General features: G+C 40.9%; 1 protein-coding gene across 6 annotated transcripts in view; it reads left to right on the top strand.

Moving 5' to 3' along the window:
- The first annotated feature begins 9,091 nt into the window (after window positions 1–9,091).
- ATP11B (ATPase phospholipid transporting 11B (putative)) overlaps window positions 9,092–10,979 on the top strand; it is a 61,285-nt gene continuing 59,397 nt past the window's right edge. For all 6 annotated transcript variants that reach the window (XM_084291674.1, XM_084291678.1, XM_084291673.1 and 3 more), the window contains exon 1: window positions 9,092–9,340. In XM_084291674.1, coding sequence (XP_084147800.1) covers window positions 9,314–9,340 — 27 coding nt within the window. In that variant the 5' untranslated portion in view covers window positions 9,092–9,313. The remainder of the gene's footprint in view (window positions 9,341–10,979) is intronic.

Raw genomic sequence — 10,979 nt, 5'->3', positions numbered from 1 at the left:
TCTGGGTCCAATACTAATCAGTATCTTCATTAAGTATTCAGATTAGGGAATACTGTTTTACTGTATTTGCAGATGCTACCAAGGTGGGAGGCATTTTGAAGGTGAGCAGAACTCAAAACATCAGTAAACATCTTGGTAAACTAGATAAATAGTCTGAGTAGTGAGTAGTTCTAAAAAAAAAAAAAAAAAAGCAATCAATGACAAAATAGAAATTAGTCAAGAATAATAAATTGCATGAATATTAGGTATAACTTGGCTGCAGGGAAAAACGGTCAAACATGTCATACATTCACCAGTAGTCAGCAGAGTAATAGTTATGGGGGAAAAAAAAAATCTTGTTATGTCTTCTACAAATGTACGCAAGATAAGTGAAACGATTTTTCCATTCTGTGCAGCACAGATAAGGCCTCAATTAAAGTATCAGCTTTGTTTGGTACTTGCCAGTTTGGAAAGGAGGTGACCAGCTAGTAAGTCCAGATGAGAGCAGGTAGGAGTGTGGGGCTGGAAGACCTGTGTCCATTTTATTTTCTAGAATACAGTTGCTTAACTCAAAACTGATTTCCATGATGTTGAAGTATCTGAATGTCTTTTTGTGAAATTATCACAGAATGAACAAACGGAGCAAAACAAAAGGAAATTATTATTTAAAAACTAGGAAATGCTATTGTTGTGTTTGCTATTGCTCCTCATCTAATAATATATGTTTGAGTACTGTATGCTGAGTTGCTCCCTTACATTTCAGCATGGGGCTATAGTATCAGCCATGAAATCTATGGAGTATCAAGTGGCTAGTAAGTTCATTATTCAGAAGTCTGTACTGTTAACCGTAATCTCATATTAGACTTGAAGCCTCCATATAATTAATACAAGTAATCCTGCCACCTGATCCATCATTATCACCATGATGCTACAGTCCCAGTTGTGAAATCAAGAAGCCTGATTTGTGTGGAAAGTGCAATAGCAGTAATTAAATTAATCGGTGTTACTAGAAAAGAAGATCAACACCTGAGTTCTTATTAACATTGTCAGGCACCAAGTTTTTGACTGCCTGTGTTCTTTTAGCCTCTGACCAGATAATATTAAATCTCACAACACTAAAGGTTAGTTATGCAAGGCAAAAGAACACTTAGTTAATCTATGTGGATTCCACAGAAAGAATTATTATAAATACACATTTCAATTTGTAAATACACTTACAGTGATTGTGTTGGTTTTCTTACAGATATATTTTAGCAAACATATTCATGGGTAGGCACGATAGCAAACAAACAATAAATAAATAAATAAAAAGAAATGAACCCAGAGAATATTTGCAGTACCCTTACTCACCATTTTATAAATGTGTATATGCTCTGTTTAAAAATTTTATATATATATATGTGTGTGTGTTCTAGCAAGCAAGAAAAATATGGGATAATATATCAAATGTAAAACAGCTCTTTCAGTACTTTCAAAGAATAACTTGGGTAATATCTACAGAGCAGGGATAAGCCTCCAGTGGCCTAGCACTGTTCCCACTCAAGTTAATGCAAACTCAGTCATTTATTTCAGCCAGACAATCTCATAGCTATTTTAGCAATTAGGTTCATGTAATGAATTAATTGCATAAAATTATAAGCAATTGGTAGACAAATACAAAGAAATGAAATTAACTGGATAAATTATATGCTGTGAACCACTTATCTGTAATGCTTAGCTTTTGCTACGGTGAAGTTTTTCAAATAAATGATACAATTCAATAAAAGGGATTTTTTCATTGAAATTAAAAAAAAAAAAAAAAAAAGCCATAAGGTTATTTAATTGATATGTGAATGATTTTATAAAGTTTTTGGTGTATTTTTATGAAGCTTGTAAAATCCTAAACATCTTCTGGAAATACATCACAAAACACACAATTATCAGTGCCCTCTCCCTTGCTCTTATGAGTCTAGCATTTAAGCCTGTCCAGGATCATGTCCCTTCTGGTTATTATTCACTGAGCCAGTGAATCATCTCTCATTATACCAGTGCCACCAACCCTACAGTAAAATCAGAAACAAGGTCACGTTGCTCACAGAGAATTTAGTGCTCTAAAGCTAGAATTGATCTATTACATTAGTTTGTTTATAGTTATCTTTGGTATCTTCTAGCTACATTGAACTATGGATTGTAGACATATCCTCAGCCAGCCTCTACAGATATTAATAAAACAGTGAAAACTATTGGTATTCAAGTTAGGACAGAGTCAAAAATGTTTAAGGACTTCTAGATTTTTTTTTCCAATAGGTAATTCTGCAGGGTGAAGCTCAACATCTCACAAGACTGGGCCCCAATATAGCAATAGCATCAGTAAAGTACCTTTGCAGTGATCAAACATACAGTACCATAAAGAAGCTGACAGAAGGCTACAGACTGGACCTCTCATTCTATGACAACCATTATCAACTAAAAACTTCTGCTTTCAGAAAGAGACAGGAGATTAGGAAAGGAAAATAAAAATATGCAGGGAAATCACCAAATATGGGAGACTTATAGAATTACAGCTGCAGCAGACCTAGATGGAGAAAGTGAGATAGCAGAAAAAGGATTAGGATTAGGATTGCTTATGCACTTATATAACATTTGTTCTAAATTTGATTACAGTACTCAGTAAAATGAGAGCTCAGTATTCATCATGCACAGCACAACATTTCACATGTCGGGATCATCATTTGCATTTGCAAAAATAATTAGGAATCATCTGTAAAATGTTCTAATTATATTAATCAGCCAATGTTTTGCTGTACTTTGAAGACATTAAGCATTGTAAGAACTTCAGATGCAGCAGCCATATGTTTCTTTGTCTCATATGGCTGCAGGAACATCATCTGTCATGTTCACAGCTATTTTTTATTTTGTTGGCTTCAGAGACTGCAAACATCCCTGCATGATAGTTACATTACTGCACCCTATTTCAAGAGTAGAATATCAGAAATGGATTTTTGAAAGTAAAATTATGAGTACCCAGTTTCAGATTTACAAAGCTTCAGTTTAAGAAGGACTAAACACTTCCTGTGATTTTTATTCATTGCTGTGGTTAGTTCTGAAGCTTGACTCTGAAATTATAGGCAGGTTTTTGAAACTCTGAGCGTATGTGACTTTCTTGTAGCTCAGCCAAAAGTGCAGTGTGTTGGTCTTGCGGTATCTGTAGTATCATAATCTGTCATTAGACTATATATATATATATATATATATATATATATATATATATATATACACACTTTAAAACCAGCTCGTTATACAAAATACAACTTGTGCTAAAAACCGTCTTTTAATTACAGCACTCCATCCTAAAAGGCAGAAAAGTCCCATTCCCCAAGAACAGCATGTATAACCACACTTCAGGATGCTGACACCAAAATAAAGAGGAGGAAAACAAAAAATATCCAAAAAACCCCACCCCACCTTACCACAGTTACTATTCAGAATACATCAGTGCTAACCTAAAGTAAATTACAAGAGCCTGGGGGTGAGGATAGCGTGCCTGAAGTGCACAAACCAGCATGGGGTGCAGCAAGGGCCAGGAACTCCCATGGGGATACTGGAGGGATCCCAGACTAACAGGGCAGGACTGTACTGGCCAGATGCATCCCACTGCATCCTACAGTATCATTAGGTAAGGATGTACAGCCCCAGACTGAGCTGAAATGAAGTCCCCAGGCCCATGGGCAGGATGGGGAGAGGCTCTGGGGGTGCTGCTGAGGTCCATGGAGGTCTATTAACACCCTCAGGACCCTGAGGGAGTGAGAGAGGTGTACAGCTGTTTGGAGATGGTATGGCATTGCATGGCATTGCTGGTGATGCACCTACACCTCTACCAGCTAGTGGTATGATTCATTTACAATTTCTGAAGTGCAAAAAACTTTACTGTAAACATTGTACTGGAAGGAAGAAGTATTTTTGCCAGCTTATTTTGTTTGTCAAATGCTGTTGATAAATGCTTTTGCTGTATAAAATGCATCTCTTTTAGAAAAACCAGCTATGCTGTACAGCCTCTAGTGTTGAGTAAGTGCAAGCTAGTGACTTTGTCTTGAGCTGTGAGACCTCATACCCACTGATATAACTGAAACTTGTGTTCGTGGCCAACGTTGGCAAAGATCTCATATTTTGTCCTTTAAAGCCCAAGGTGACTGTATCAGTTTTAGATGAGGCACTGGAATTTTCTTTACCACTCGAAGCTGTCTCTGCCTTGTTTGCTGAGGCATTTGCTTAACTCTAGACCCACTGGAGCCCTGTGTTTTTGTCACAGATGTTCCCGAGGGAGGGAGTAACCATTATTTTTTTAAGGTTACACAAAGCAGACACAGAGTTGGTCACCATCCATCAGCTTAATCTCCCACACTCCTGAGAAAGGGACAGATTCACCTGTTTCAGGGAATATCCTGTCACTTGCCAGTGATGCGTATGCTGAAATGGTGGTGAGTTGGTGGAAAACATTGAATGAAGGCACTCCCAAGTTGTTTTGCCTTTATCCTTGGATGAGGTGAGAGAAGAGCCTTGAAGAAGAACTTATGTAATCACAGCCCATTGTGGCTGGAAGCGTTAAGATCCATAGGCACCCAAGTCAGGTTTTCAGTACTCCGGTTGACTACAAGCCAGCCAACAGCACAGCAAGAAATATCTTGAGGAACTTTGTAATTTGAGTGTAGTATAGGAACGTCTGAGCTAGTTTTATATGAGCTACCTCAAACACTAGAAAAGTTGAGCCCTGGAAACATAAAAACTGTAGTATAGATGTACCCTTAGTTAGGACAAGCTTACTTCACATCTAAATCCTAATGGGATTTAGAGGGGGAAAAAAAAAAAAAAAAAAGCTCTTTCCCACTTATGTGACTTGTACAGTGACTTGTACAGTTTGCACCAGAAGGTGCTCTCAGAAAACCTCCATCAAATTTAGTAGATCGAACAGTCCTCAAGGACACAGGAAACACAGATGTTCAACCTCTACATGAGGGTGTTTGAAATCCTATATCCCGCTACCCAGAGAATTTCCTAATTAGCAGATTTTACACTGTTTTGCATTAACCTGTTAAGGCAAGAATGAGTGTCTAGAGCAGTAAACAGAATTTATCTATACCTTTCCCATAAGATCTCAAGCTGCTTTTGAAAGTAACGTGCCTAGGTGTGTCAGTGTTTGTATTACAGTAGTCAGGGTGGTGTCCTAGGAGAGTAGTGTCAAGAGACCTACACACTCCTAACTGTGTCTGAGCATTTCTATTTTATTCATTTATTATTTATTTAATTTTAGGAATTCAATCTTTTATTACCTACCCAGTGTGCTCTGGAGCACTGGGTCGCGTGGCAGGAAGCGTGTTCTTAATTGAGATGCTACAAAGCAGGAAAAAGCCTTCCTGGTAAAAGATATTATTAGACGAGTGTTTATTAAGTAATCCCAACTGTGAGATGCATTCTTTTATGCCTGGCAAGTTTTTACAAGGGCTACATATGGATGTGTCCAATAATCACTTGATCATATAAATTACAAAAGTAAATTCTTATAAGAGGATGGGCATACAAATGAAGTAGTTGGAAAAGTGTTTTTTAGGGGACAGGGAAATAATTTTAAACTTGGTTAGACTTGTTTCTGGAGAACATCTGAGGTCTTGGCAGAATAAGAGGTCTGAAGCATGTTTTTGTTATTAAAAAGGTTTTACCTAACTGTTCCAGACAGGAGAGTTCTGTTAATTCCCATTCACTCACAATACATTAATTTCTTCAATTTTCCTTTATGTTAATTATATAAAATTAAGCAAAGGGCACACTTTAAATGTTCAGTAGAAGCTGAAGACTTGTAAACAGAGCTTTCAAGTGAAAAGGAAAAGCAATAATAGAAGGATGAGGTTTTACATTAGGATCCAGCTTGTAATCCAGAGAATGTGTAGCAAGAAGAAATAACAAAATAATGCACTTTTGTTTAGATCTAGTAACAGTCTTGGAAACATCACCTTTTAGCATGTACATACTGTAATTTGATCTGATCTTATCTCTTGCAGGGTACAAAAAAGGGATAACAAATCATACACAAGGTTTGCCTTTAAAAAGCTCAGTTCATTTTCTAAGATACTTTTACTTTTCTCCTGAAGACTGGTTGCTCTAGGCTAGAATTCACGTGTGTTTACATGAAGGGCGTTGTGACTGAGAATAAGCCACTGATTATCTATATATAATTGGTGCTTCAGCCAATAAGTGAATGTCTGTGGAATAAAGATGCCTAGAAGAAACTCTGTGTTCCTTAGACACCTCTTTTCTCTACAGATTAGAAACAAAATGGGCATTTTCTAGTTAGCATACATTTTTAATTCACAGCATAGTTACAGAAGTAAATAATGCACAGATTAAAATACTCATTTAAAGAAATGACAAAATAATAAAAAAATCAAAATAACAAGTGGTAGGAATTCTCCACCAGGAAAATAGTGAACTCTAAGGAGCTGTTACTTGTCCTTTGTGACACAGACCTACATCCCTGCTCCCGTCCTCATAGTGGTTTTGTTTCTTCATTTGTTTGCTTTCTGTTTGGCCCCATAGGACACAGGTGCTCCCTAGTTGCATTGCAAAACCTGGGCTGCCTTCCTGCCACGTGACCCAGTGCTCCAGACCACACTGGCCTGTTTGCTAATGTGTGCTTCATTTGCATTGCAGCAGCAAACTGGGATATGGCTGGTGCATCCAGGGATGTGGCAGGGGAAAAGGTTCAGCTACAGTGCTCTTTCAAGTTTTTAAAGGCTGGAGGCCATTCACCTTCTGGCATCAGCGCTGCACATCACTGTATGACCTTACATGCTGTATGGAGCCGTACGGCATGCCAACACTTCACCAGTTCCCACTGAAGAATAGCCCTCAAACACCACTGAAGAATAATGGAAATATATGAATGCACAAGAGAAAGCCCAGGGAGTAAGGTTCATGCTTGCATGTTCAGGAAATGGTTCTGTGGTTTCCAATGTTTAATTTTATAAACCTAGATATAGTGCAATTGATTAAATAAGAATTAATCATGCACATATAATTAAAAGCTTACTGGACCTAATGTTTGTGTGTGCTTCTATATTTGTGTACACATTTTTATATCAGACAACATTTGTGTCCTCATCTTGCTAAACAAACATCTGAAATCATTGCTCTTGTGGATATTTAACTGGAAATCTTGGAGTCTAATCAAGAAAGCCTTAGCAATGGTTTAAACCTAATCTTCAAATCTGAGGGTGATGTTTTTCTTCTGCAGTTGCTTTTTTTTTTCCTGTATAAGACAGCTGTGTGAATTCAGGTGAGACTTCAGTGTAACATTTTAAAGTGGGGTGTCCGATATGGGAACCTTTTTACTTAAAGACAGTTGACCTTTGATTTGATAAGTACTGGAATGTTACTGGTGCATCAATATCTAAGTTGGCTATTCTGCTTCCCTTTTTTTCTCCTGAAAACTACCTCTCAAGGGTGATATGAAACGTCATAAATGTCTAGCATGGGCTTTGGAACAATTTAAAAGGTGCAAAGTTTCACTAGCAAGAATGCTAAGCAAGGATACTCTTCTAATAGAATTTTGCCATATATCAGAAAGAAATGGGGTCAGGGTCTCCTGTGGCACACAGCAAGATAGCTTCATCCTATCCATATACTTTCATCCACTAAAATATATATTTTTGAAATGAAAAATACAGACCACAAAGTTCAAACCATTCATAAATTGCTTTCAGGTTTTGTCTAGTGCAATAGTACTATTACAGCAATGTGGAACAGGAAGCACAAAGTAGCTTTACGTAATGCAACCATGAGCAGTGGAAATACAGGCTTGAAGAAAGTGCAACTCAAATTTAAATTTGGCAGGGACACAGCAGCAAATATACTTACACTTCAGAGAAATGGCATGCGATTTTTAGAGTCTTGTGGTCAGGATGCTGTTTTTTATCTTATCAGCAAGGAGGAGCAGGAGAATAGTGAGTGTATCAGCCAAGCTTTGGCTGGAGGCCATCCTCCAGGCAGTGTGCCACAGCTATGAAATCACTCTGTTATTTTAGACTTCACATTAGATGAATAGGGTAGTGCAAGCTGTTTGAAACTCAGCTTTGATGTATTTAAATGTTTTGAAATAATGGCTAGCATTTAATATGGAGTTTTGCTAACATTAGCTTTCATAAGTGCCTGATAGAAACAGTCTTATTCCCTACTGTTTAAGGGCACTTCTCTAATTAAATGCAGATGCTTAAACGATAAGCATTCACCACAAGATTCAGTTGTTCAGACGTTATATCATCCATCTTAAAGGCTGAATTATATCCCAAATTTCAAACTGTACACTAAATACTACATAAGCTCTATGACAGATATGATGGTGATTTGTTGCTATCTGACATAATTAGCTGGAAGCAAATGTGGATGGGAGGAATGGTATTCTGATCCTCACACTAAGCAAGACTTTTCGTTAAGTCAGTGTCAAATTTGTCGCTGACTTTAGTGGCAACAGTATTTGGTCACAAATACCCAGGTCTTTCCTGCTTAAAGTAATCTCCTTTAATTCTTAGCATGCTGGCCTAAAGGCTGCAGGCCTGTGTCGGTGTCGAAACCATTTGAGGCTGAACAGTTTTGGTTTTCACAAGTGGTTGCTCTTTCAGAGCAAAATGGAAGCCGTGGAAGAGATCACTGCCAGGCAGCAACACCTTCCACCACCCAATTTTAACCGAAGAGTGGCTTAGCACAGTACTGCCACGATCACAAAAAGAGAGAGGAAAGCGCCAAATCCTTCCAGCACGCGTAGCTCGCTTTGAGATGCCAACACACCGCGTGCTGGCTTCTTCAGTTTAAATCACCCATCACCAGGCAGAGATTACATAAACACACAACCCCTTTCCAAAGCCTTTATTTTACATCACGCGCTTATTTTTTCACAAGAAAACAAAGACAAAAACGACGAAGCCGCAGTCACACTTCGTTACAAAAAAAGTCTTCACACTTCGTTACAAATAACGACGCTGGGGGGTACGGGCTCGGCCTCCCCTTCCTCCCCGCCTGCCTCCCCTCAGCGCCCTCCCGCGCGCGTCACTTCCCGAGGGCGGGCCGCAGCGCCGCCAGCCGCCGGGGCTCAGCGGCGGCCCTGAGATGGCGGCCGCGGGGCAGCGGCAGCAGCAGCGGCGGAGGCTCGGGCCGCCGAGGGGGCTGCGCCGCTCCTAATCGGCGTCGGGCCCCCGTGCCATGGGGACGAGCCGCGGCGGGCGGCTGGCCTGAGGCGGCGACAGCGGAGGGCGCGGTGACAGCCCAGCGGGGGGCCCCGCCGCGGGGGCCGCGACCCGCGCCGCCGGGGATGTGGCGGTGGGTCCGGCAGCAGCTGGTAGGTGCCGGGGGGCCGTGAGGAGAGGTCTGGAGGGGGTCGTGAGGAAAAGAGGCCGGGGCTGGGGGCGGCAGCTTGAAGGAGGGGGTCCTGGTCCTGCCGGGATGGGGAAGGGGGGCTGCAAGGCGGAGCTGCGGGCTCCCTCACAGCTTCTTGTGATTTTTAACGTGCTCATCGATTTTAACAAGATCCTGGGCTTTTGGGGAGGTTTTGGTGTTAGGGTATTTTTGGGTGGTGGTCTTTATTTTCATTTTTTTCTCTTGAAACCACGCTGGCGCTGAGGAAAGCGCGTTGCCTTACCTGGGGGCCCCTTCGGGAGGGCTCCCCCCCAAACTTCTTTTCACGGAAGAGTGACGGGGCCTTTTGCTGCACCGGCACTTTTCCTCGCTTCCTCCTTCACGTTGCGAAATCGTGAAAGGCTTTCCACCTGCCGGGCCGGCGTCGCACTTCTACCTGAGAGCCGGGCAGCCTCAGCGCTGTGGGTGTGCACGGCTTGGAAAGTGACGAGAAATGGAGCAAAACGCGACCGAAGAGGCTGTGCAGGGGGGAAAGCCCTGGAGAGAGTGGCTGCTCGAGGCTTGGAAAGTGACGAGAAATGGAGCAAAACGTGACAGAGGAGGCTTTTCAGGGGGAAAACCCTCGAGAGCGGCTGCGGTCAGAGGCTGCCTCGCTTCAGATGGGTGCCGCTGGGCATGCGGGTGCTGCGTGGCCAGGGCAAAGCCGTGCAGCCGTGGCAGGGAGATGCATCGCCTTTGGCAGTTGTGATCGAAGTGCTGGCTGGCTTCCTGCCCCTCTCTGGTATTTCCTCACGGAGAGAAATTATGGCTAAAAGCTCCATTTACAAACTTTTTTTTTAATATATATATATTTGTTAGAGTTGCTTTACATCAAAGATGTTGCCCAATTTTGTCCAAAAACTTATATTAATTATGCTCTTATATTTCAGTGGCAAGGATATTTGTCTCACTAGTGATTTATTTAATTTGTTACATCACTTTTTATAAAAATTGATTTATTTTTTTCCGTTCTTCCCCTATCTCCGCTACCATGGTCCAAAGCAAAGCCAAAAGCTTTTGAGTACATTCACTGAGGGTTTGAAAATTACTTTATAGTCCTTTAAAAAACACAGCACTGTTAGAGATCCGTGTCTGAAGCACAGAACTTGTGGTGACGGTCTCAATGCCAGCTTGAGAGTGCTCTCTGGGTTGGTGTGACACCAAGGTTTATTGACCTGGAAATTAATTACTCTATCCGAGCTCTGACAGCACTTTTCTGTTCTGTTACAGTCGTGCACATGCTCTTCTGAATAAAGCTTGTTTGGCATAATACAGCTGTCATTTTTTTTGCCATGAAGGTGGCTTGAGGTTTTTGAGCATGGTTGTTAAAGCAGCCGTATGTTGTCTTCTGTAGACTTGAGACTAGGAGGACTGCATCAGTGCTCCGAATCCATGTGTCACGCATGCTTGCTTTTCTTTCTGTCAGTACACTGACCAGCTTTTCAGAAATATGTTTGCCCTTAAGAGAAATTAAAAATCGAGTGTAGCAAGATGAGCAACTCTGTTGGCAGTCAGAGGGTTTCCTTCTTCTAAAGGAGACTGTTTGATGGGAAAATAAATGCTTAAAACTTTTACTGGTTTTC

Source organism: Netta rufina (genome assembly GCF_964035555.1).
Source record: "Netta rufina genome assembly, chromosome: 9".
In the NCBI taxonomy this organism is placed as follows: Eukaryota; Metazoa; Chordata; class Aves; order Anseriformes; family Anatidae; genus Netta; species Netta rufina.
Note: the sequence above shows the minus strand (reverse complement) of the source record. Positions and strands in the feature narration are given on the sequence as shown.